At 43.2% G+C, this 27,894-nt stretch overlaps 1 protein-coding gene across 9 annotated transcripts in view; it reads left to right on the top strand.

Annotated features, from left to right (window-relative positions):
* ralgapb (Ral GTPase activating protein non-catalytic subunit beta) overlaps positions 1 to 27,894 on the top strand; it is a 200,479-nt gene that overhangs the window by 135,478 nt on the left and 37,107 nt on the right. For all 9 annotated transcript variants that reach the window (XM_063040979.1, XM_063040978.1, XM_063040977.1 and 6 more), the window contains 5 exons: positions 3,349 to 3,501; positions 8,644 to 8,853; positions 20,175 to 20,333; positions 26,665 to 26,830; positions 27,338 to 27,460. In XM_063040979.1, the coding sequence (XP_062897049.1) occupies positions 3,349 to 3,501; positions 8,644 to 8,853; positions 20,175 to 20,333; positions 26,665 to 26,830; positions 27,338 to 27,460 (811 nt within the window). The remainder of the gene's footprint in view (positions 1 to 3,348; positions 3,502 to 8,643; positions 8,854 to 20,174; positions 20,334 to 26,664; positions 26,831 to 27,337; positions 27,461 to 27,894) is intronic.

Genomic DNA, 27,894 nt, shown 5'->3' with positions numbered 1-27,894 from the left:
AGGGCACTGAGGGGTGCAGTAGAACAGAGGGATCTGGGAATACAGATACAAAATTCCCTAAAAGTGGCGTCACAGGTAGATAGGGTCATAAAGAGAGCTTTTGGTACATTGGCCTTTATAAATCAAAGTATTGAGTATAAGAGTTGGAATGTTATGGTGAGGTTGTATAAGACATTGGTGAGGCTGAATTTGGAGTATTGTGTGCAGTTTTGGTCACCAAGTTACAGGAAGGGTATTAATAAGGTTGAAAGAGTGCAGAGAAGGTTTACAAGGATGTTGCCAGGACTTGAGAAACTGAGTTACAGAGAAGGGTTGAATAGGTTAGGACTTTATTCCCTGGAGCGTAGAAGAATGAGGGGAGATTTGACAGAGGTGTATAAAATTATGATGGGTATAGATAGAGTGAATGCAAGCAAGCTTTTTCCACTGAGGCTAGGGGAGAAAAAAACCAGAGGACATGGGTTAAGGGTGAAGGGGGAAAAGTTTAAAGGGAACATTGGGGGGGCTTTTTCACACAGAGAGTGGTGGGAGTGTGGAATGAGCTGCCAGGTAAAGTGGTAAATGCGGGCTCACTTTTAACATTTAAGAAAAATTTGGACAGGTACGTGGATGAGAGGTGTATGGAGGGATATGGTCTAGGTGCTGGTCAGTGGGACTAGACAGAAAAATGTTTCAGCACAGCCAAGAAGGGCCAAAAGGCCTTTTTCTGTTCTGTAATGTGTCTATGGTCCTATGGGAAAGTGTTGGAGTCTATTATTAACGATGAGGTTTTGAGGAAATTGGAGACTAATGATAAAATGAGTCAAAGTCATAACCATATAACATCATAATAACCATATAACAATTACATCACGGAAACAGGCCATCTCGGCCCTTCTAGTCCATGCCGAACTCTTACTCTCACCTAGTCCCACCGACCTGCACTCAGCCCATAACCCTCCATTCCTTTCCTGTCCATATATCTATCCAATTTAACTTTAAACGACAACATTGAACCTGCCTCAACCATTTCTGCTGGAAGCTCATTCCACACAGCTACCACTCTCTGAGTAAAGAGGTTCCCCCTCATGTTACCCCTGAGCTTTTGCCCTTTAACTCTCAACTCATGTCCTCTTGTTTGAATCTCCCCCATTCTCAATGGAAAAAGCCTATCCATGTCAACTCTATCAATCCCCCTCATAATTTTAAACACCTCTATCAAGTCCCCCCTCAACCTTCTACGCACCAAAAAATAAAGACCTAACTTGTTCAACCTTTCTCTGTAACTTAGGAGAGAAACCCAGGTAACATTTTAGTAAATCTCCTCTGTACTGTCTCAATTTTACTGACATCTTTCCTATAATTGGGTGACTAGAACTGTACACAATACTCCAAATTTGGTCTTATACCAATGCCTTATGCATCATGGTTTCTGAAAGGAAAATCTTGCCTGACAAATCTGTTAAGAGTCCTTTGAGGAAGTAACAGGCAGGGTGGACAAAACAGAGGCAGTGGATATCATTTACTTGGATTTTCAGAAGGCGTTTGATAAAGTGACACATATGAGGCTGCTTAACAAGATAAAATCCTATGGAGTTACAAGGGAATAAAAGGGGCCTTCTCTGGTTGGTTGCCGCTGACTAGTTGTGTTCCTCAGGGGTCAGTATTGGGACTGCTACTTTTCACGTTGTTTGTCAGTGATTTAGATAATGGAATTGTTGCTTTGTGGCAAAGTTTGCGGATGATACCAAGATAGGTGGAGGGGTATTAAGTGCTGAGGAAGCAATGTGATTGCAGCAGGACGATGGGCAAAAAAGTGGCAGATGGAATACAGTGTTGGGAAATGTATGATAATGCATTTTGGTAAAAGAAACAATCGTGTGGATTATTATCTAAATGGGGAGAAGGTTCAAATGTCAGCTGTGCAGAGGGACTTGGGAGTCCTCGTGCAAGACTTCCAGAAGGTTTATTTACAGGTTAAGTCTGTGGTAAAGAAGGCAAATGTAAATTTGTCATTTATTTCAAGGCAAATAAAATATAAAAGCGAAAAGATAATTGTGAGCCTTTATAAGACACTAGTCAGGCCGCATTTGGAATATTGTCAACAGTTTTGGCCCCTATCTCAGAAGGGATATGCTGTCATTGGAAAGAATCCAGAGGAGGTTCACGAGGATGATTCCAGGAATGAAGGGGTTAACATATGAGGAGTGTTTGACAGCTTTGGGCCTGTACTCACTGGCATTTAGAAGAATGTGGTGGGGCGGTGGGGGCCTCATTGAAATCTACCGAATGTTGAAAGGACTACATAGGGGGGATGTGGAGAGGATGTTCCCTATGGTGGGGTTACCCAGAAATAGAGGGCATGGCCTCAAAATTGAGGAGCGACCATTTAGAACAGAGGTAAAGGGAAATTGTTTTAGCCAGAGTAGTAAATCTGTGGAGTATTCTGCCACAGACTGCAGTGGAGGCCAAATCTGTGGGTGTATTTGAGGCAGAAGTTGATCGTTCCCTGATCATTCGGATGGATCAAAGGATGTGGCGAGAAAGCAGGTGTATGGGATTGAGTGGGATCCGGGATAAGCAATGATGGAATGGCAGAGCAGACTCAGTGAGGTGAATGGCCTTATTCTGCTCCTATGTCTTATGGTCTTATGGACAGGAGGAGAAGGATGGATGGTGTATAAGAATGCCACTGCCTGCGGGTGCAGGGCAGTGCGCCATCCTAACCTCAATATATATCGCCATTCCTTCATCATTAGTTAGAATCACAGAAATACTCAACAAAAGCACTCTGCAAGGACTGCTGTACAAAGGCACCTCAAGATGAGTGTTAGCTCCTGATCTTTGCAGAGCAATCACTTAGCAAAGGAAGAAACTTCAAACCCATTCACCCTTGATCTTCATTGCTATCTTTTCTTCTGTTTCCTCCTGGAAAATTGCCTCCCTGTGGCATAGCATGGCATGCTACAATAACCCCTTGTGCAAAGAATATCTTTAATTATTCCCGAAGCAATTAGAATATACTTAAATTTTAGTTTCTAGTGATGTAGATAATGTGGAACTCAGCCAATTGGTCTAGGTTTCATTTGAGTCTTTGCTGAGTTAGCAGTTCTCATTTATAATTGACTACATCCTTCCTTGCAGAGAGGACTAATCACACTGGCGTCCTGTTCCTGGTAATTAGCCAGTATTCACTGCTGGAAACTGTGGAAGTTGAAAACCACACATCCTAATAGCATTCCGACATTTTTTAATGGAGGTACATCCCAGCAGGATTCAAGGGTGACCATGTGGAAGAATGGCTTGATATGTGGAGGGAAATGTGGATGAGAAAGGTGATTGTAACATAATATCTAATATTATCCACAGGCATTTGTTCCAGAACCTCATCCCACTCCAAAAGATAACGTAGGAATCAAGTACAATGTCAAACATCGACCTTTCCCTGAGGAAGTAGACAAAATTCCATTTGTCAAAGCTGATCTTAGCATTCCAGATCTCCATGAGATTGTTACTGATCAGGTAAGTGTGTGAATTGATGCAGCAAATAAGCAATTTTTCAAAGTGTAGGACATGGCTGTTCAACAACTCCTAAACAGGGTCACACAACAGGTGAATAACAACTGATGACAACTGCAGATTGTGGAAATATTAGATAGATAGATATACTTTATTAATCCCGAGGGAAATTTGGTTTCGTTACAGCCGTACCAACCAAGAATAGAGCGTAAATATAGCAATACAAAAAACCCCAACAATCAAACAACAAAATGCAACTATGCCAGATGGAAAATAAGTCCAGGACCAGTCTATTGGCTCAGGGTGTCTGACCCTCCACGGGAGGGGCTGCACGTTCGATGGCCACAGGCAGGAACGACCTCCCGTGCCGCCAAGTGTTGTATCACAGTGGAATGTGGTCGAAGTCCAACAGTAAAAAGTTCGATATCCAGTCTGCAAACACATTCCTCGATTGTAATATACCCGGATTGCACCATCTGTTGTTAACCAGATCAGTAAGCATGCAACTCCTTTACTCTTACCACTCTCGGTGCACTTTCGGTCAGCCAGAACGGTATTACCCACCGAACTCCTCTTCTCCAAAAGTCTCTGTTGTCTTGACCCGGTCCTCTTTCCTCGGCTTTGTGATCCCCCTCTGTGTGTTTTCCTCCGGACTTCAGTAGGAGTGTCCGCCGCTCTGTTAGCTAAGCTGGCCGGGGTTTGCTGGTCCGTGGAATACACAATGCGAACTTGCTTCTGTCCCGCATGTCGGGATGTAACCATTTCCAGCACTAAAGAAAACCCAAATAAAACTCTCTCTACCAGTATGTTAGGGAGGGTGCAGCTTCGACATGTTACCATGAGAAAAAAAATACAAAAAATAACGTAAATTAAAAAGTAAGAGGAAGAAAGTAAAAGAATAGATCGGAATGGCTGTACCAGGCTGCATGCACGACCGGCACATGCGCACAAAGGTAGTGAGCAACTGTCAATGGGGAATGAAACAGAATTAATGTTTCAGACGTTGAGCATTTTGTTTTGATTTCAAATGAATGTTGGATCATTGCATTAGCATTCTGTTAAGTTCATCCCTCAGGACTGACTATTGTCAAAGAGAGACAGGTGTCTTCAGAATCAGGTTTATTGCCTCTGACTTGTGTGTCGTGAAACTTGCTGTTTAGTGGCAGCAGTACAGTGCAAATATATAAAATTACTTTAAATTACAAAACTCAATAATGCAAAGAAAAGGAATCATGATGATCGCAGATACCTCCTCTTATTTACCCCTTGATCGTGACCCCACTAAGGAGCACCAGGCCATTGTCTCCCACACCATCGCCGACTTTATCCGCTCAGGGGATCTCCCATCCACTGCTACCAACCTTATACTTCCCACACCCCGCACCCCGCACTTCCCGTTTCTACCTCCTACCCAAGATCCACAAACCTGCCTGTCCTGGCAGACCTATTGTCACAGCTTGCTCCTGCCCCACCGAACTCATTTCTGCACTTCACCTGTGAGTCGGCTGGGGTGATATACTGCGTCCAGTTCCCTTAGATGCTGCCTGGCCTGCTGCGTTCACCAGCATTTTTTGTGTGTGTTGCTTGAATTTCCAGCATCTGCAGATTTCCTCGTGTTTGCGAAGAGAACAGATTACAAATCTCTTACTAGCTCTTCCTTCAGTTAGTCCTGATGAAGGGTCTCGGCCCGAAACGTCAACTGTACCTCTTCCTCGAGATGCTGCCTGGCCTGCTGCGTTCACCAGCAACTTTGATGTGTGTTGCTTGAATTTCCTGCGTCTGCAGAATTCCTCGTGTTTGCATGATGTAGTGGTTATGGGTTTCATAGACTGTTCACAAATTTAATGGCAGAGAAAAAGAAGCTGTTCCTGAATGTCTCAGGCTTTTGTAACTCCTCCCCGATGGTAGTAATAGGAAGGAAGAGGACACATTTCAGATGTTGAGGCTACTTTAGTGATGGACACTACCTTCTTGAGGCTCAAGAAAATGTCCTCGATGGTGGGAAGAGTTATGCTTGTGATGGAACTGTCTGAACAGCTTCTTGTGATCCTCCGCATATGGTCTATACACAAAATGTTGATATGAATTCCAGAGGCAGTCATGTTGTTTTGTTTAAAATCTTAAAAGTTTTTTCAAGTTTAAAGGAATGGCTGCAGAAAGTTCTTCCTTGTTCTGCCCCTAGACAGTTTGTACTTGCATCATAGCACCTCTTTTGTTTCACAAACTGTTCTCTTTTATGTTAAATCATGCTGTAACATAAAAGTTTACCTTTCTCCAAAAAATGAAGGGGATTTCTTATTGTTTTGAAGAGTTTAAAACAAAAAAAGGAAATGTGTATTTTTGTCACTTCATGAGCAGATATTCCCCCCAGTGGTACAGTGCTGCCACCGTTTGTCAACAACTAGTACAACATTGCAGAATGCTTGAGCTTTGGTTGCCTAGTTAAAATTCGAGTTTAATTGCTATTCAACCATACAGAAATATAACCAAACAAAACAGTGTTACTGTAGGGAAAAGGCTCAAGGCACAGTACCAACAGTCACACACAGTGCAGTCCGCAATCAACATGTCAGTAAAATACAGTCACGCAAAAAAATATATCATCCTAGACTCCCAGTCTGTAGTTGAACACAATACAGCTTGTCTTCTGCTGAGCAAACACTGTGAGGCGCGGGGTGGGGGGGGAGGGGGACAACACCTACTCCAGCTTGGACATCACACCACACTGCCTCCAATGGAACACATTTACGCCAACTCCTCTCTTCTGGGCAGCTGTAGACAAGCGACACCTTGTCCTCGCTATGACCAAGACCAGGCAGCTCCCATGTCATCTGCCCCTGCCATCCGTCAATAAATCAGTGAATCATACTTGCAGAATATCTCATTAACTATGCCCAACAGGGTCTTGCGATCACAAGAAAAGCGACCACAGTGATCACTCGCTGTTAGACTGCACGGCGCCTTGGCACCCCGACTGCTCAGACAGAGGCAGTAGTATGATCCGCACTAAGTCCAGCTCCTTCAGTTCCTTCACCAACAAGCAATTCGCTAATGGGGTAGAACTAAGTTCTTAATGTCCCGTAGGGTCTTGTGATTGTTAAAAAAAAGTATCTTTTAAAAAAAACAATAACACCTTTGGTTGACCCTGTAGGAGACACTGCAATGGTGGTACGTGCTCTCTAACTTATATATTTTCTGCCCAACTCGAAGGGTGAGAAAAGAGAGTAACTGAAGTGGGAAGGGACTGTGCTGCATTCACAATTGAATGCAATTTCTTGCAGTCTTGGGCAGAGCAGTTGCCACAACAAGCTGTAATGCACCCAAATAGGATGCTTTTATGGTGCATCTATAAAAATTGGTAAGAGTCTTTAGAGACATCTTGAATATCCTTGGCATCTTAGGAACTACAGGCATTGGTTTGCTTTCTTGGCCATAGTGTCCACATGGCTGGACAGGGACAAATTGTTGGAGATATTTATATCTAGGAGCTAGAAACTCTCAACCATCCCCCATGTGATCATGCTTCCAGAACAGTCTGTCATGCAAAATCTTATCAAAGGCCTTGCTATAGTCCATGTGGCAACATCAGTACTCTTGGTCACCTCTGTCAAATAAACACAATTAAATTCATGAGACATGATTTCCTACACCCAAACAATTATTGAGTATCCTTAGCATTGTCAGTGCCAACCGCCCTCATAGAGTTTGCGCCGAGCGTTCCTAACAAGGATTCCCAGCCTTTTTTATGAATGGACCAATAATATTAAGCAGGGAGTTGATAGGCCCAGGTTGGGAACCCCTGATCCCCAGCCTAGTCCGCACTGACCGTCCCCAGCCCGGTCAGCCCGCTGACCGTCCTAAAGTTTGGGAATAGGTTCTTAAGAAAGCTTATGGGGTGTTAGCTTTCATAAGTCGAGGGATAGAGTTTAAGAGTCGCGATGTAATGATGCAGCTCTATAAAACTCTGGTTAGGCCACACTTGGAGTACTGTGTCCAGTTCTGGTCGCCTCACTATAGAAAGGATGTGGAAGCATTGGAAAGGGTACAGAGGAGATTTATCAGGAAGCTGCCTGGTTTAGAGAGTATGCATTATCATCAGAGATTAAGGAAGCTAGGGCTTTACTCTCTCGAGTGAAGGAGGATGAGAGGAGACATGATAGAGGTATACAAGATATTAAGAGGAATGGATAGAGTGGACAGCCAGCGCCTCTTCCGCAGGGCACCACTGCTCAATAAAAGAGGACATGGCTTTAAGGTAAGGGGTGGGAAGTTCAAGGGAGATATTAGAGGAAGATTTTTTACTCAGAGAGTGGTTGGTGTGGGAATGCACAGCCTGAGTCATTGGTGGAGGCAGATACACTAGTGAAGTTTAAGAGACTACTGGAGGAATTTAAGGTGGGGGGTTATATGGGAGGCAAGGTTTGAGGGTCGGCACAACAGTGTGGGCCGAAAGGCCTGTACTGTGCTGTACTATTCTATGTTCTACGTACCTACCATCACATTGCTGAATGGACCATGAATTTATGAACTCTACCTCACTATTTTGTTGTCCTTTTGCACTACTTATTTTTCTATATTCCTTATTATAACTCATAGTAATTTTTATGTATTTCACTGTACTGCTGCCACAAAACAAGCTTCATAGTATCTGTCGGTGATAATAAACAGGATTCTGATTCTAATCAGAAGGGAAGTCCTTGTAATCAGCAGAAAAGAATATCATTGAATTCCAGCGAAACATACTTAGCAAAAGTTAGTGAAAGTGCAGTTAAACATTTTAATTTTTTGTTTAAGCTTTGGGCTTTTGATGCAGTTGGTTAATTACTGACTAACGAATTCAAGGTGAAATGGTACTATGTATGCAACTTTCATACTTGGAACTCTGATTCTGTGTTATAGTTCTGAAGTTTCTTAAACGATGAAATGTGAAAATTACTTCAGTATTGCTTATTAGGAACCAATCATTTGTTTGGAAACTGACATTCATAGAACTCAGTGAAGTTCTATAGTAAGGTCAGAGATCGTCATGTGTCTTTCAGGACCTTGTACATTGTGCACCGGTTAAATACTTGATGTAGGTACTGATATAAAGTGGGAATATCTTTTGACTCTGTGCAATACTGAATTCTATTTAACATTTTCCAGATGGAAGTTCAACATGAGAAGCTGAAGAAGCTGATGGAAAATCAAATTATTTATGAAAATGCATTGGAAAAAGTCAGTGAGGAGAAACTGTCCAAAACTACGTTCCCTGATCCAGACACTGAATGCACCCCCCCTCCACCAGCCCAGGAGTTCCAGACTGCTCGTCTTCTACTCTCCCACTTTGGGTTCCTTTCTCTGGAAGCACTGAAGGTACAATGGATTATTCTTGAGATCACTCGAGCTTTTTTTGTAAATGGTTGCTTCATACTTGCAATTTCTTTGTCTAACTGCACATTGGATGGCTTCCTATGCTGAAGTGATGGCAAAATCTGAACATGAGGAAATCTGCAGATGCTGGAATTTCAAGCAACACACATAAAAGTTGCTGGTGAACGCAGAAGGCCAGGCAGCATCTCTAGGAAGAGGTACAGTCGACGTTTCAGGCCGAAACCCTTCGTCAGGACTAAGACGAAGGGTCTCGGCCCGAAACGTCGACTGTACCTCTTCCTAGAGATTCTGCCTGGCCTGCTGCGTTCACCAGCAACTTTGATGTGTGTTGATGGCAAAATCCGATTCCATTTCTTGCAACAATGCTTCAGCGATGGACCTTTGTTCCTCAGATTGTGTCAAGCCAAAATCATGTTCTTGAGAAAATTAGGTTGCCACTACAGATTTTTATTCAGAGATAAACTTTTTGTTCAGTAACTTGAAGAAATAAGAACAAGTGCAGATCATTTAGCCCTTTGAATTGGGTCTGTCACTGATGGGTTTCAAAAGGTACATTTAATGTCAGAGAAATGTATACAATATATATCTTGAAATTCTTTTTCTTTGCAAACATCCACAAAAAAAGGGGAGTGCCTCAAAAAATGAATGGCAGTTAAACGTTAGAACCCCAAAGCCACCCCCCCAGCTCCTCCCTCCCATGCACAAGCAGCAGCAAGGCAACGACCCACCCCCACCAGCAAAAAAAGGATCAGTGCCCCCCACCAAGCACTCAAGCGTGCAGCAAGCATCAATAAAGACGCAGACTTGCAGTACCCCAAAGACTACCCGTTCACTCAGTAATTCGACATACCACAGGCGATCTCTCTCCCTAATAAGGGAAAAAATGGTGTCCCTGTTTCATAGCGAGGGGGGAGACAACATCACAAACAACTCGCTGATTTATGACGTTAAAAGTCCGTTGCATCACTTTTTCTGAGCTCTTTGCCCAAAGAACTCGGGTCTCTGGGCACACAGCTAGCAGCCAGCTTGCTGCTTACAATCTTCCGTCTCCCATGACTTGTCAGGCGGTGGCACCAGCCCTGAATCTGCCGCCTCCAGAGCCATAAAAATCTGGCACCCTGAAGGCGCGCTAGTCTTCCAAGCCGCGTCCTTGGCATATCAAAAAGCAGCCAGTCATGAGACCCTGAGAGCAGGTCCCATTCCCACAAAGAACCAAAGTCAGAGTGTAACTCCACGTCAGGGTCTTCAAAAGAACTTAGAAAAGGAGAAAAAAGAGATATCAAAGATAGAAATAGAGTTGTTTCCGAAGATACAAGCAAAGGATTCGCCATTTAGCGCCATCATCACTTCGCGTAAACCAATTTTCCTCAATTTCAACTTCCTGTTCTTTCCCAATAATCTTTGATTCCCCTATTGATTAAAAGATCTGAATATTTTCACGGATTTGGCTTCAGCAGCATTCTGGAAGAAAGAATTCCAAAAGTGCATAATCCTTTTCTGAGAAGTAATTCTTCATAGCTTCTTAAATAATTATCCCCATATTCTGAAACCCTGACCCGCAATCCTGAATTTACCCTGGAGGAGAATTATTCCCCCACCATTTAACCCTATCAAGCCCCAAAGAATTTTTAATTTCATTTCCCTGATTGGCAGTGTTGTAGCTGGTAGAGCTACTGTCCCACAGCTTCGGTGACCTGGTTTGTCCCCTGCCTCAGGTGCTGTTTGTATGAAATGGGGAAATGGGTACCAATTGCATAAGTTTCCTCCTACATTCCAAAAAACATTCCCTTTCATTCAAGAACCTGCGATAATCCTGGAAACTATAACCCAGTGAGTTTTATATCAGTGGTAGAGAAGTTACTGGAGAGAGTTCTTAGGGCTAGAATTTCTGAGCATTTGGAAAACCATGGCCTAATGAGGGAGAGGCAACGTGGCTTTGTGTGGTGCAAGCAGCGTTTTACTAATTTGAGTTTTTTTTTGGTGAGGTGACAAGGGTGATTAATGTAGGTAGAGCTGTAGATGGAGCCTACGTGGATTTTTCTTAAGACATTTGACAAGATCCCTCATGGGAAGCTCATCCAGAAGATTAATGAATTGGCTATTTGTGTTCAGAACAAACTTGTCCATAGATGTCAGAGGGTAGTGATTGAATGGGCGTTATTCTAGCTGGAGTGACTGTAATTAGTGGTGTTCCATCAGGTTCAGTACTGGGACCTCTGCTGTTTGTGATGCATATAATGACCTCACTGAAAATGTACAACACTGTGCAAAATTCTTAGGGGGCAGGCAGAAGGGAATCATGGTTGGGGAAAGGGAATCATAGTTGGGAAAGGGAGAGAGGAATGAGCAAGAAGCACCTGACAAACATTCTGTAATGATCAATAAACCAATTGTTTGGAATCAAATGACCTTGCCTGGTGTCTCAGGGCTGGGTGTATCTGCACCCGCACCACACCCTGCCCCTGGCATTCCTCCTCTGCCCCTGTGCTACTTGTCTTTCACGGCGCTCCACCCTCACCATTCCCTAAATCCTTTTCTCCCACCGTATTTACAGACTCGCTATCAGTTCCACTTTGACAAATATAGTACCGTGCAAAAGTGCACCCTAGCTATAGCTATATATATATATATATATATATATGTGTTTAATACTTTTGTGCAGCACTGTTGGTGGGTGGGTTAGTAAGTTTGCAGATAATACAAAGATTGGTAGTGTTATGGATAGTGTAGATAGTGTTATGGATAGTGTAGAAGACTGGCAAAGAGTACAACAGGATGTAGATCAGTTGTAGATATGGGCAGAGAAATGGCAGATGGAGTTTAACCAGGCCAAATGTGAAGTGTGGTGCAGTTTGGAAGGTATTGTAAAGAGACAACACACTGTAGAGGACAGTGTTGATGAGCAGGGAGATCTTGGGGTCCAAGTTCATAGCTCCCCGAAACTGGCTACACAGATTGATAGGGTGGTTAAGAAGGCATATGACTCGGAAAGTTATGTTTATAAAACTCCAGTTAGACCGCATCTAGTCGTCCCATTATAGAAAGGATGTCAAGGCTTTGGAAATGCTGCAGAAGAGGTTTACCCGGATGCTGCCTGGATTAGAAGGCATGTGCTGGCAAAAGGTTGGACAAACTTGGGTTGTCTTCTCTGGAGTGGTGGTGGCTGAGGGGAGATCTGATAGAGGTTTATAAAATTATGAGAGACACATAGAATAGACGGACAGTACTTTTTGCCCAGGGTTGAAATATCTAATACCAGAGGACAGGTATTTAAGCTGAGAGAGGATAATTTCAAATGTAATGTATAAAAAAAACTTGCCCCTCACAGAGAGTGGTAGCGCCAGGAATGCACTGCCTGGGGTGGTGGTAGAGGCAGAAACATTGACGACGTTTAAGAAACACACATCAAACGCAGCAGGCCAGGCCGCATCTCTAGGAAGAGGTACAGTCGACGTTTCAGGCCGAGACCCTTCGTCAGGACTAACTGAAGGAAGAGTGAGTAAGGGATTTGAAAGTTGGAGGGGGAGGGGGAGATCCAAAATGATAGGAGAAGACAGGAGGGGGAGGGATAGAGCCAAGAGCTGGACAGGTGATAGGCAAAAGGGGATACGAGAGGATCATAGGACAGGAGGTCCGGGAAGAAAGACAAGGGGTGGGGGGGGACCCAGAGGATGGACAAGAGGTATATTCAGAGGGACAGAGGGAGAAAAAGGAGAGTGAGAGAAAGAATGTGTGCATAAAAATAAGTAACAGATGGGGTACGAGGGGGAGGTGGGGCCTTAGCGGAAGTTAGAGAAGTCAATGTTCATGCCATCAGGTTGGAGGCTACCCAGACGGAATATAAGGTGTTGTTCCTCCAACCTGAGTGTGGCTTCATCTTTACAGTAGAGGAGGCCGTAGATAGACATGCCAGAATGGGAATGGGATGTGGAACCAAAACGTGTGGCCACTGGGAGATCCTGCCCCCTCTGGCGGACAGAGCGTAGATGTTCAGCAAAGCGATCTCCCAGTCTGCGTCGGGTCTCGCCAATATATAAAAGGCCACATCAGGAGCACTGGACGCAGTATATCACCCCAGTGGACTCTCAGGTGAAGTGTTGCCTCACCTGGAAGGACTGTTTGGAGCCCTGAATGGTGGTAAGGGAGGAAGTGTAAGTGCATGTGTAGCACTTGTTCCGCTTACACGGATAAGTGCCAGGAGGGAGATCAGTGGGGAGGGATGGGGGGGACGAATGGACAAGGGAGTTGTGTAGGAAGCGATCCCTGCGGAATGCAGAGAGAGGCGGGGAGGGAAAGATGTGCTTAGTGGTGGGATTCTCTCACTCTCCTTTTTCTCCCTCTGTCCCTCTGAATATACCTCTTGCCCATCCTCTGGGTCCCCTCCCCCCGTCTTTCTTCCCGGACCTCCTGTCCCATGATCCTCTCGTATCCTCTTTTGCCTATCACCTGTCCAGCTCTTGGCTCTATCCCTCCCCCTCCTGTCTTCTCCTATCATTTTGGATCTCCCCCTCCCCCTCCAACTTTCAAATCCCTTACTCACTCTTCCTTCAGTTAGTCCTGACGAAGGGTCTCGGCCTGAAACGTCGACTGTACCTCTTCCTACAGATGCTGCCTGGCCTGCTGCGTTCACCAGCAACTTTGATGTGTGTTGCTTGAATTTCCAGCATCTGCAGAATTCCTGTTGAGGACGTTTAAGAGATGTTTAGACAGGCACATGAATGTGAAGGAAATAGAAGGATATGGACATTGTGTAGGCAGAAGAGATTAGTTAGCCATTTAAGTACTAATTTAATTGGTTGAGCACAACAGTGTGGGCTGAAGGGCCTGTTCCGTGTTCTTTGCTCTGGTCAGTAGGTTGATCCTCGTGTGTAGATGATCAATGCATTTGGTGCCAGGTGGAGGAAGTTAGAGGAAGAGATTAGCTTTATTTCTCACACTTAGATCAAAACAGATTGTAAAATGTGTTGTTTTGCATCAAACCAAGTCAGCGAAAGCAGCTCGCAAGTGTTGCCATATTATAGACTAACATAGCATGCTCACCCTAACCCATACATTTTTGGACTGTGGGAGGAAACTGGAGGACCCGGAGGAAACCCACTTGGTCACGGAGAAAACATACAGACTCCTTACTGACAGCAGCAGGTATTGAACCCCAATCTTAGAGCAGTGTTGCTCTAATTGCTGTGCTGCTGTACCACCCCCTGGGAATGGAGAATGGGGATGGGAATATGAAGGGAATAAAGTGGGTTGGATTAGAGTTCACGTAAAAATAGCCAGGGTGGACTTGGTTGGTTGAAGGGCATGCTTCTGTGACTGATTATTTATTGTGAACAGCTGCAGTCCCAGCACTGATCCTCACAGCACCCCTGTGCTTACAGGTTGCAAATCTAAAAATAGCCCCCTTATCTCCAATCTCTGCTTCCTGATAGTTACCCGGGTTTCTCCTTGTCATAGAATATCACCTCTTCCACTAAACCAAAAAAAAAACATTTATTGACTGCCTTCTGAAAATGCAAATATGTTTCAGTGTTGGTATGTCTAGATTACATGTGCTGGCTCCTGTCCATCCACTCTGCAGACTGGTTACTCAAAGAACGAAATTTGTCAGACTTGTTCCTTTCAGAACGCAATTCTGCTTGATCTGATTTTCCAGCACGAAGGAAGTAAAAACAGAATAAGTAATTCTGATAAACAAGATGAGATTAACTGACATAGCTTACTGGTATTTTGTCCCTAACCATTTTTAAATAAAGGAATCACTTTGGCAGCTTTTCAGTCCTTCACTACCTCTCCAGGATCTAATAATTTTTAGATGCATCCATGTCGCAGAGCCGCCTTTTAAACCATCGAGGCCAGAGGACTTATTAACCTAGATTGCTAGAACATTTATTTTTATAGGCACTTTGAATGTTCTATGTATTTTTCTGTACAATTTTTCATTCTGGAATTAAAAGGGGTGGGGGGGGCGCGGGGGAGACTGGTGAGGAAGTCTAAGACCAGAGGACACAGCCTCAGAATAGAGAATTGTCCTTTAAGAATGGAGATGAGGAGGAATTTCTTTAGCCAGTTAGTGTTGAATCTGTGGAATTTGTTGCTGCAGGTAGATGTGCAGGCCAAGACATTGGGTATATTTAAAGCAAAGGTTGGTAGGTTCTTGATTAGTCAGGGCATGAAGGGATACAGGGAGAAGGTGGAAAATTTGGGTTGAGAGAGAAATGGATCAACCATAATGAAATGGCAGAGCAGACTCGATGGGCAATATTGCCTAAGTCTGCTCCTATATCTAATGCTGTTACGGTCTTCATCATGGCTGATCCATTTTCCTCTCAGCCCAAATCTCCTGCCTACTCCCCATAACCTTCCATGCCCTGACTAATCAAGTCTATCAACCTCTGTCTTAAATACACCTAATAACTTGGCGTCCACAGAGGCCTGTAGCAATGAATTGCACGGATTCACCACCTCTGGCTAAAGAAATTACTCCTCATGTCTATTCTTAGGGGATATCTATTCTGAGGCTGTGCCCTCTAGTTCTAGACTCCCCAACTACAGGAAATATCCTCCCCACATCCACTTTATTGAGGCCTTTCAACATTTGATACGTTTCAGTGAGATTCCCCTCCTCATTCAAGTGAGAGCCATCAAACACTCCTCATACTGTAAACCTTTCATTCCTGAAATCATTCTCATGAACCTCCTCTGAACCCTCTCCAATGTTAGCACATCCTTTTTTAGATAAAGGCCCAAACCTGCTCACAATACTTCAAGTGAGGTCTCACCCATGCTTTATACAGCCTGAACATTATAGCCTTATTTTTATCTTCTCGTCCTTTCAAAATGAATGCTAACATTGCATCTGTCTTCCTTGCCACCAACTCAACCTGCAAGTTAACCTTTCGGAAATCCTGCACGAGGACTCCCAAATCCTTTTACACCTCAGATTTTTGAATTTTCTCCCCATTTAGAAAATAGTGTGTGCTTTGATTCCTTCTACCGAAGTGCCCATGACCATACATTGTATTGCATCTGTCACTTCTTTGCCCATTCCGAGTCTGTGGGTATATATAAGGCCGAAGTTGATAGTTTTCTAATCGGTCAGGGCATCAAAGGATATGGTGAGAAGGCAGGTGTATGGGGTTAAGTGGGATCTGGAATCAGCCATGATGGAATGGCAGAGCAGACTCAGTGAGCTGAATGGCCTAATTCTGCTCCTGTTTCTTATGATCTTATGGAGTCTATGGAAGTTTGGCACGCCTTCAAAAACCTGGCAGACTTCTATGATGTGTGGTGGAAAGTGTGCTGACTGGCTCTATTACAGCCTGGTATTGGAACACCAATTCCTTTAACCGGGAAATCCGACAAAAGGTAGTGGCTTCGGACCAATATATCCAGGGGTAAAACCCTCCCAACCATTGAGCACCTCTACATGAAACATTGCCGTAGAAAAACAGCATCCATCATCAAAGATCCTACCCACCCAAGCCGTGCTCTTTTCTTGCTGCTGCCATCAGGTAGAAAGTACAGGTGCCTCAGGACTCTCACCACCAGGTTCAAGAACAGTTACTACCCCTCAACCATCAGGCTCTTGAACTAAAGGAAATAGCTACTCTCATTTAAGGACTCTGTTATTATTCATTATTTATTGCTTTTTATTCATATCTGCATCTGCACAGTTTGTTTGCAGTTAACAGTTTACAGTTACTGTGCTATAGATTGCCTAAGTTTTCCCACAGAAAATGAATCTCAGGGTTGTATGTGGTGACACGAATGTACTCTGATAATAAATTTTACTTTGAACTTTGAGTTTAACACCTTTCAACTACCAAGATCAGGCTAACATGCATATAATTTCCTTTCTTCTGCCTCTCTCCCTCTTGTAGAGTGGAGTGACAGTTGCAATTTTCCAGTCCTCCAGAACCATGCCTCAGTCTAGTGATTCTTGAAGGGTCATTACTGATGCTACCACAAACTCTATAGCTACCCTCTCTAGAACCTTGGACTGTAGTCCATCTGGTTCAGGTGACTTATCCACCTTCAGACCTTTCAGCTTTCCAAGAATCTTCTCTCCAGTAATAGCAACTGCACTTACTTCTGACCCGATACTGTTGAACTTCTAGCATATTGCTCATGTCTTCCACAGTGAAGACTGATGCAAAATGACCATTCAGTTCATCTGCCATTTCCTTCTCCCCCATTACTACCTCTCCAACATCATCTTCCAGTGGTCTAATATCTGCCCTCCCCTTTCTTTTACTGGTTACGTATCTGAAAAAAATTTTGTGTTCTCTTTGATATTATTGGCTAGCTTACCTTCATATTTCATCTTTTCCCTCACATTCTTTCTCTCTCTCCTTTTTCTCCCTCTGTCCCTCTGACTATACCCCTTGCCCATCCTCTGGGTTTTTCCCCCCTCCCCCTTTTCCTTCTCCCTGGGCCTCCTGTCTCATGATCCTCTCATATCCCTTTAGCCAATCACCTGTCCAGCTCTTGGCTCCATCCCTCCCCCTCCTGTCTTCTCCTATCATTTTGGATCTCCCCCTCCCCTTCCCACTTTCAAATCTCTTACTAGCTCTTCCTTCAGTTAGTGCTGACGAAGGGTCCTGGCCCAAAACGTCGACTATACCTCTTCCTAGAGATGCTGCCTGGCCTGCTGCGTTCACCAGCAACTTTGATGTGTGTTGCTTAGATTTCCAGCATCTGCAGAATTCCTGTATTTATGACTTTATTGTTGCCTTCCGTTGCTTTTTAAAAGCTTCCTAATCCTCTGACTTCCCATTAATTATTGCCCTCTCTTTTGCTTTTGTGCTGTCTTTGACTTCCCTTGTCAGCCACAGTTGCGTCATCCTGCCCTTTAGATTACTACTTCATCTTTGGGAAGTATCTATCCTGAACCTTCCAAGTTGCCCTGAGAAACTGCAGCCATTGCTGCTCTGCTGTCATCCCTGTTAGTGTCCTCTTCCAGTCTTTTTTGGTCAGACCCTCTCTGTAATTCCCTTTATTCCATTGTAATACTAGTACATGTGGTACATCTGACTTAACTACTCCCTCTCAAACTTGCAGGGAGAATTCTATTGTATATTTGTATAAAACATAGGAGCAGAATTAGGCCATTTGGCCCATTGAGTGTGCTCCGCCATTCAATCATGACTGATCAAATCCAGTTCATTACACAATACCTGATTAAGAATAGCCTTTCCCCAGTGAGTTCAACCTCAAGTTGTTCTAAAAGCTATCTCATAGGCATTCCACAAATTTCCTCTCTTTGTATCTAGTACCACTCTGATTTTCCCAATCTCCCATGGCTATTGTAACATTGCCCTTTTGACATTCCCATTGGAATTTGTACCTCACATCCTGGCCATTGTTCAGAGACCTGTATATAACTCCCATCAGGATTATTTCACCCTTGCATAATTTTAGCTCTACCAACAAGGATTCTACACCTTCCAATCCTGTCACCTCTTTCTTAGGATTTATTTTTGTTCTCTTACCAACAGAGCCACGCACCCCCCCCCCCACCTACCTGCCCATCATTTTGATACAATGTGCATCCTTGGATGTTAAGCTACCAACTATAATTTTCTTTCACCACGATTCAGTGATGCCCACAAAGTCATATCTGCTAATCTCTAACTGTGTTACTAGATCATGTGCCCTATTCCATATACTGTCTGCATTCAAATATAACACCTTCAGTCCTGTATTCATCACTCTTTTCAATTTTGCCCCCATGTTACACTTCAACTCATCCCACTGACTGCAGTTTTGCTCTGTCATCTGCTTACCCTATCCTCAGCCATATCACTCCGGTTCCCAGCCCCCTACCTAATATTGTTTAAACCATTCCCAACAGCTCTGGCAAACTTGCCCACAAGGATATTGGTCCCCCTCAGGTTCAGGTGGAACCCCTTCTTTTTGTACAGGTGATACTTCCCCCAGAAGAGATCCCAATGCTCCATTAATCTGAAACCTTGTCCCTGTACCAGCTCCTTAGCCACTCCTTAATCTACCAAATCATCCTATTCTTGCCCTCACTGGCACATGGGACAGGTAGCATCCAGAAATTACTGCAAATACATGATATAGTTTTTCTCCTCAGCATGTTTTGTTTCCCATAATTTTTCCCAGTTTCATTCTTGAAGGGAATACATTTAGTTTGACCCCTCTCTTGCATTTTAATCTACTTAAAGGAAGCTGTTAGAACATAGAACAGTACAGCATAGGAACAGGCCAATTAAATTAGTAATCAGATGGCCAACTAAACTAATTCCCTCTACTTACAAAATGTCCACCTTCCATTTCCCTTGCATTCATGTGCCTATCGAAACGTCTCTTAAATGTCTCTAAGGTACCTGCCTCCATCAACAGCACAGGCAGTGCATTCCAGGCAGCCATGCATCTCCTTTTAAAATTACCTTTTCTCACCTTAAATGCATGCCCTCTGGCATTGTACATTTCAACCCCTGGAAAAAGATATTGTCTGTCACTCTATCTGTGCCTCTCATAATCTTATCAAATGAGGGTCCTTAATGATGGATGCCTCCTATTTGAGGCATTGCCTTAGCTTTTGCCTCTTACTTTCATATGCTTAAAAGCAGTTAAGCCTCCTGACCCTGTCATACTTCCCCTCCTGTCTCTGCCTACTCTTCCCACTGCACTTGCCTGTTTTATTTTCTTCATACAAGTCGTCCCTCCCACCTGTGCTGTTATTCTGGGCCCCGCTGCTATGCGTCACTAGTTTACATCCTCCCAAGCAGCATTAACACATCTCCCTCCAGATTAGGCTTCTGCTACTTCCTTGAGGATAATTTTTGAAAACGCTGAAGATTAAATTTGTAAGGATTAGCTTTGTGTGCATGAAAACATTGAAATATGCAATGAAATGTGTTAGTTTGTGTTAAATCAATTCAGCGAGGATGTACTGGGAACAGTCCGCAAGTATCACCATGCTTCCGGCGTCTACATGGCATGCCCACAACTCGCTAACCCTGATCCATAAGCCTTTGGACTGTGAGAGGAAGCTGGAGGAAACCCAAACAGCCACAGAGAGAACGTACAAACTCCTTGCAGACAGCAACAAGAATTGAATCCTGATAGATGATTGCTGGTGCTGTAAAGCGTTGTGCTAACTGATACTCTACTGTGCCACCCAATAATCAACTGAATCAGAGGGTTACTAATTACTGCTCCATAAGCACTTGTTCTTTGCCCTAAAGATATTGCATATCTTTTTGTTCTACCTCACTATGTTATCCCTTATTTAACAGTTACTGATTTACTGCAGTGTTTGTACCTTTCCCCAGGAGCCAGGTAATAGTCGTCTTCCTCCTCACCTTATTGCACTAGACTCCACTCTGGCTGGGTTTTTTGATGATATCAGCTACTTGGACTTGCTGCCGTGCAGACCATTCGAAACTGTCTTTGTATTTTATATGAAACCAGGGCAGAAAACCAGTCAGGAGGTAAGGACTTAATTTGTTTGTTTGCAAAATGTCAATGAAGTCATTTTATTCTAATGATACTTAATTATCATAAGGCACTGAGAAAACGTAATTGTCTGGAATACAGTGAATCATGAGGCCGCTCCATTGGATGTGCAGTATTCAATGTCATTGCCAAGAGTCTGATTAAATCTCCTAGTTTCAGAGTTAGCTAGGAACCAGTTTTGTTCTACACTCATTTAGTCTAACACTTCTATTTCTAATAGACATGTGTGGTGTCTCATTAAAGATTGAGGAGAGAAGGCAGGCAAATGGAGTTGAGAGAGAAAATAAATCAACATGTTGGAATGATGAGCAGGCTCAGTGGGCCGGCTGGCTAACTTCGGTCCTATGTCTAATGGTCTTTGTCACACCTTGCTATCAGGTGTGGGTATGCGTGCACAACGAGGGTCACCATTTGAAAAAAAGCAGATGGTAAGCTGCAACAGCACATTAGTGCAAGGGGTTTTATTTAGTACCAGTTTTTAAAAAAATGCAAAAGCTGCCCAAAATGGTGTGAAGAAATCACGTGACCAGACCATAATAATTATTTCAGATGCAGAACTGGAATATTTTAAACAGGGATTCTAACATCCTACAGTTTTATTCCATAACAAATGCCTTAGTTAAACCCATTGATCAGTGTCCACATGCTCAGATGAATATAAAAGAATAATACCTCCCCCACCAGTGGTTGTGTCTGCACCCACTAACCCAGGCATTATTTTAGGACACGCCAAACTGTCCCATGGGTTTTTTGGGGCCGTTCTGCTCTCTATAAACCTGTATAACAGTGTGAGTGAAAATAAATGAAACTGTTTGGAATGCCTGTGTCTATAAATCCTTATTTTTGAGTTATAAACCAGTAGAGCATGTTAACTGAAGGGACTTTTGATTAGCTGTGCTAACAATTATTTTGCTGTTGGGGTGTGTAAATGGTGAACTCCCAAGAACTGCAGAACAGGAGGGCAAAGTATGTGAACTACTGGGGAAGCTAGACTAGGGACAGAACAAGGAGGCGTGACTTACTGGGCTAAGGAGCAATGTTAGTGAGAGAATCCGCAACCCCCACCTGTTCTGTCACAGTCTTACGTGATAAGCATATATTTACCGGCCTCTCTATTAGATACTTTCTATATCTAATAAAGTGGCTACTGAGTGTATGTTCATGGTCTTCTGTTGCTATAGCGCATCTGCTTCAAAATTGTTGTGTGTTCAGAGATGCTCTTCTGCACACCACTGTTGTAGCACATGGTTATTTGAGTTGCTGTCACTTTCCTGTCAGCTTCAACCAGACTGGAAATTCTCCTCTGGCCTCCCTCATTAAAATTTTCGCCCACAGAACTGCTGCTGACTGGGTGTTTTTTGTTTTTCACACTGTTCTCTGTGAACTTTAGAGACTGGTATGCTTGAAAATCCCAAGAGATACTTTTAACTTGTGACTGACGCTTCTAACTCTTTGAAACTCCCTTCCACAGAAGGCCGTACAAGTATTTTGAGTATACTCGAGCTGGGATTAGTAAAATTTTGAACAAAAAGGAAGCAAAGATATAGAATTTAGGTCAGTGTGGACTTGAAATATAGGATCAGTCGTGATATTAGAAAACATAGAAAACCTACAGCACAATACAGGCCCTTCGGCCCACAAAGTTGTGCTGAACATGTCCCTACCTTAGAAATTACTAGGCTTACCTGCCATCGTCATCATCAGGTGCCGTACCCAGTTTGAGCTTTGACTGCCATGGCCCACACACTCCTGTTTCGGGTCAAGTGGATCAATTCATTGGTATTCATTTCCAGTTCTCTGGCTGCTCTCTCCATCATCATTTGTCTTTGCCTTCCTCTTGCTTTCTTCCCTTCAATCTTTCCCATAATTACTGTGCATTCTAACTCCTCTTTCCTAATCACTGTCCAATGAAGTCATGTTGCCTTTTCATGATCTCATACATTATTTTACAATAAGAGACACCTTGGGAATCAAAGTTGGCAGTGAAAGTATTGATAATTTTAGATATGCAGATGACACTGTGTTAATTGCAAATACGGAGGAAGAACTACAAAACTTAATCGTTGAGGAAAGTACAAAAATGGGTCTATATCAATTGCAAAAAGACAGAATGTATGGTGATATCCAAAAAGAAGGAGAATCCTATCTGCAGGCTGAGAACAAACGGGAAAGACATAAAACAAGTACAGAACTTTTGCTACTTAGGAAGCTGGGTGACATCAGATGGCAGGTGCGACAAGGACATCAAAAGAAGAATAAGGATGGCAAAAGACACCTTTATGAGAATGAAGAGTATACTGACCAATACTAAACTAGGCATGACAACCCACCTCAGAGCACTGAAATGTTATGTTTATCCAGTTATGTTATATGGCTCAGAATGTTGGATAATATCTAGTAGCATGAGGAAACGAATTGTAGCAGCAGAGATGTGGTTTTTGAGGAGGATGCAATGAATATCATGGAGAAACAAATATCTAATGAGGATGTCATGAACAGAGCAAGCACAAAAAGGCTTACCTATAGCCCTCTATTTTACTAAGGTCCATGAACCTATCTAAAAGTCTCTTAAAAGACCCTATTGTATCCACCTCTACCAATGTTGCCTGCAGCCCATTCCACGCACTCACCACTCTCTGAGTAAAAAAACTTACCCCTGACATCTCTGTACCTACTCCTCAGCACCTTAAACCTGTGTCCTCCTGTGGCAACGATTTCAGCCCTGGGAAAAAGCCTCCGACTATCCACATGATCAGTGCCTCTCATCATCTTATACAGCTCTATCAGGTCACCTGTCATCCTCCGTCGCTCCGAGGAGAAAAGGCCGAGTTCACTCAACCTATTCTCATAAGGCAAGCTCCCCAATCCAGGCAACATCCTCGTAAATCTCCTCTGCACCCTTTCTATAGCTTCCACATCCTTCCTGTAGTGAGGCGACCAGAACTGAGCACAGTACTCTCAAGCGAGGTCTGACCAGGGTCCTATATAGCTGCAACATTACCTCTCAGCTCCTAAATTCAATTCCACGATTGATGAAGGCCAATACATCGTACGCCTTCTTAACCACAGAGTCAACCTGCTTATATTATGGAATTATGGTGCAAACTTGAGTGATCATATGATAAACTCCTCCACTTACGTTTGAAATCTTTGTATCATCATTTGTTTTTACAAATTATATCTTGTATTGCATTGAACATGATGTTTGTAATTGGCCTGTAGTGATTACTTCTCTTTCTTAAGGGTGCAGTTACTAATTATTTTCTTCAAGATTCAGTTTAGTGTACCCATCCTACAACTAATAATTTTGCAAAATATTTATTAGACATTAATGATTAGTTTAGAATTGCAAGTGTGTGCTGTTGTTGCTATTGCTGTGCTGCCGAGCTACAGAACGAGTTCATGTTGGAATTGAACTCAACCAACTGGAATTTAGTATTTTCAGGCAGAACCCCTTGATTCATCAAGTGTGAATCAGAAGAGCCTAGAAATTTGTGGGCATTCTACATTGATTGGCCTAATCTCAAATAATAACAAAGCAGCCTACAGCTGTCCCCAAACACCGGGCCACGGACTTGTACCGGGCCGCAAAGCATGTGCTACCGGGCCACGAGGAAACTATATGGTTTGGCGATATGAAACAACACAAGTCAGCTGCACCTTTCCTCATTCCCTGTCACACACTGTTGAACTTGAACATAGGGTTGCCAACTGTCCCGTAGTAGCCAGGACATCCTGTATATTGGGCTAAATTGGTTTGTCCCATACGGGACCGCCCTTGTCCTGTATTTCCCCCGCTAAGGTAGAGCGTTCCTATGAAACCATTCGTAAGCCAAAATGGCATAACGCGAAGAAGTAATTACCATTAATTTATACGGGAAAAATTTTTGAGGGTTCCCAGACCCAAAAAATAACTTAACAAATCATACCAAGTAACACGTAAAACAAAATAACACTAACATATAGTAAAAGCAGGAATTATATGATAAATACACAGCCTATATAAAGTAGAAATAATGTATGTACAGTGTAGTTTCACTTAACAGAATCGGGAAGATTAAGCCAAAACCGATTTGTAGAAAAAAATTGGCATGTGCACGCATGCGCACGTCATGTATGCGCATGTCACACATGCACACACAGGTGCCCATGCAAGGCTTCATGGTCATGGTAGTCTTTCTTGGGGTAAACACAAGTGTCCCGTATTTGACTGCTAGTCTTGTCCCTTATTTGGGAGTGAAAAAGTTGGCAACCCTACTTGAAAACCCCCGTACCCGCCCCCCCCCCCCCCCGTCAGCCGGTCCGCAAGAATATTGTCAATATTAAACCAGTCCGTGGTGCAAAAAAGGTTGGGGACCCCTGGCCTACAGAGAAGTCATCACCCTGACACAGTGGTATCAAGAAAACAACCTCTCCCTCAATGTCACAAAAACAAAGGAGCTGGTTGTGGACTACAGGAGGAATGGAGATAGGCTAACCCCTTCTGACATCAATGGATCTGGGGTTAAGAGGGTGAACAGCTTTAAGTTCCTGGGCATACACATCACCGAGAATCACACGTAGTCTATAGATACAGGCTGTGTGGTGAAAAAAGTACAACAGCGCCTCTTTCACCTCATATGGTTGAAGAAGTTTGGTATGGCCCCCAAATCCTAAGAACTTTCCACAGAACATCCTGACTGGCTGCATCACTGCCTGGTATGGGAACTGTACCTCCCTCAATCGCAGCGGTGCGGACAGCCCAGTACATCTGTGGATGTGAACTTCCCACTATTCAAGACATTTACAAGGATAGGTGTGTAAAAGGGGCTGAAGGATCAATGGGGACCCGAGTCACCCCAACCACAAACTGTTCTAGCTGCTACCATCTGGGAAACGGCATAAAAAGGCAGGGCCAACAGGCTCCAGGACAGCTTCTTATACCAGGCCATAAGACTGATCAATTCAATCTGATAAACTGTATTTCTATGTTACATTGACTGTCCTGTTGTACATACTATTTATTATAAATCACTATAAATTACACTTTGCATATTTAGACGGAGACATAATGTAAAGATTTTTACTCCTCATGTATATGAAGGATTTAAATAATAAAATCAATTCAATTCAGCCAAATCATTTGCAAATAACAAATGAAACTTGCTGTGATCTGATATTCTCCCTCAGTACGATTGAAACCAGCAAAGTGATTCATTCCAGTTCATCACCATAAGACATAGGAGCAGAATTAGACCATCTGGCCCATTATGTCTGCTCCATCATTCCATCCTGGCTGATTTAATCCAGTAAAGTCAAGTTTATTGTTATTTAACTATATACATGTATACCATCAAATGAGACAACTTTTTTCCAGACCAGGGTGTAAAGCACAGTGGTAAACATAACACACAGATACACACAATAACTTAGGAAAGTAAGAATTAAATCTACAAATGAATTACGCATAGATAAAGTAAAATGCAAATTATCTGGTTACTCTTCAAATGCAGTGCAGCAGGGAGTTCAGAAGCCTAATGGCCTGAGGGAAGAAGCTGTTTCTCTTTTTGATCGTTCTTGTCTTTATGCATCGGAGTCTCCTGTCTGGTGGTAGAATGTCAATGAGGATACTGGATGGATGGGTGGGATCCTTTTTAATATTAAGGGCCCTGTGTATGCTGCGCTCCTGATCAATGTCCCTGATGGATAGTAGGGAGATCCCTATGATCCTCTTGGCCGTTCTCACAGTCCTTTATAGGGGCTTCCAGTCCAATGCACTGCTGCTCCCATACCAGATGGAAATGAGATGCAGCTTGTCAGGACATTCTCAGTGGTGCTTCTGTAAAATACAGTTAAGATAGGGGGTGTGGGGGTAGCCTCACTTGTCTCAATCTCCTCTGGAAGTAGAGACACTGCTGTGCCTTCATATTCAGGTAAGTGATATTGAGGGAACAGTTGAGATCATCCATGATGTGACATCCCTCTCAACCCCAACCTTTGACACCCTGACTAATCAAGAACCTATCAACCTTTGCTTTGAATGTCAATGCTTGGCCTCCATAAGCACCTGTGACAATGAATTTCACAGATTCACCATCCTCTGGCTAATGAAATTCCTGCTCATTTCTGTTCTAAGTGGCCATTCATCTATTCTGAGGTTGTGCCCGCTGGTCCTGGACTCTCACACATCCTCCCCACATCCACTCTATTTAGGCCTTTCAATATTCAATAGGTTTTACAAATGCATCCAGCTCTTGAACACCTCCAGTTATTGATCCTGCTATTTTAGGGTTCATTTATCTTTCACTCTTTTCCTTGTCTTTTCAGATCCTCAGGAATGTGGAATCCTCCAGCAATGTGCAGTCCAATTTCCTGGAATTCCTCTTGTCATTGGGATGGCCAGTGGATGTTGGAAAACACCCAGGCTGGACTGGCCACATCTCGACTAGCTGGCTCATTAACGCAGACAGTGGCAATGAAGGGAAAGAACAAAGTACGTGGACAAGGCAAAAGGGGAACTGGGCATTTCTGGAAACCTTAACGTTGAAAACCTTAATCCATTGTAGATTTCCTACTTTTACCAGCAGATACAGTAAATCTGTAATAAAATGAGAAAAGGAAGACATAGTTGAGCAGCATTTGTGGATAAGCTCAATGATATCTCCTTTGCACAGCAAGTTACCTCCTGAGACTACAGTAGACATACAGGTAGAGGAGAATACTCTGAAGACACAAGAGAAACACATGCAAAATGTTTTAGGAACTCAGTAGGTCAGGCAGTTTATTCCTCTCTGAGATGCTGCCTGGCCTAATGCATTTAGTGTGTGTAATGTGAATAGTGACCTCTGGTATACACTGCTTAAGTGAAATGGCCAGTTTCCATGCAGTATTCCCTTTGTAAGGACATTGAAGTTTGAAACAATAAAAACAAAGACAAGTCTAAAGCTGATCTATTTTAACTTTATCATTGAGCTGAAATGAATCTGTCTGATCATTTCAGGGGACATGTTGATGGCAGAAGATACTGGCGGAGGTGTTTTTAATGGGGAGAAGAACGTGCTGTATTATGCCGATGCCTTGACAGAGATTGCCTTCGTTGTTCCCTCTTTTGTGGAGTCATCCAGTAAGTCAGAATTTGATGTCTGAGAAATTGTTTTGACATGCAATCCAGCAGCGTGCCCAGAGCCTCCTGACCTCGTCACTTAAATACTTTGTGCTTTAAGGGCTCTGTTAAATCATTGAGAGCCATTTAACCAGACTTTCTGCAATGACCGGGCAGGGATTTCACTTTTGGATCTGCGGTCCAGGTGAATGAAGTAATTTTTTATTGGAACCAATTGTCAAATTTGAAATCAAAAACAAATTTAAACATACAAGTAGAATCTTGATACCAGGTGGAAGTTCCTGCCCAATTCTAAATCTCAAGAATTACCTAAATTTCTCAGTTTTTATAAACTCATGCAGAGAGTAGAATTGTGTATGGTGTTTAATAGTCCTGTACAATTAGAACATCGCCCAATACAACAAATTACAGGCCCTTTTGTAAACTGTGTATGG

The sequence above is a fragment of the Mobula hypostoma genome, chromosome 2 (assembly GCF_963921235.1).
Source record: "Mobula hypostoma chromosome 2, sMobHyp1.1, whole genome shotgun sequence".
NCBI classification, from domain to species: Eukaryota; Metazoa; Chordata; class Chondrichthyes; order Myliobatiformes; family Myliobatidae; genus Mobula; species Mobula hypostoma.
The sequence above is the reverse complement of the archived record's forward strand: the minus strand, read 5'-3'. Positions and strand labels throughout refer to the sequence as shown.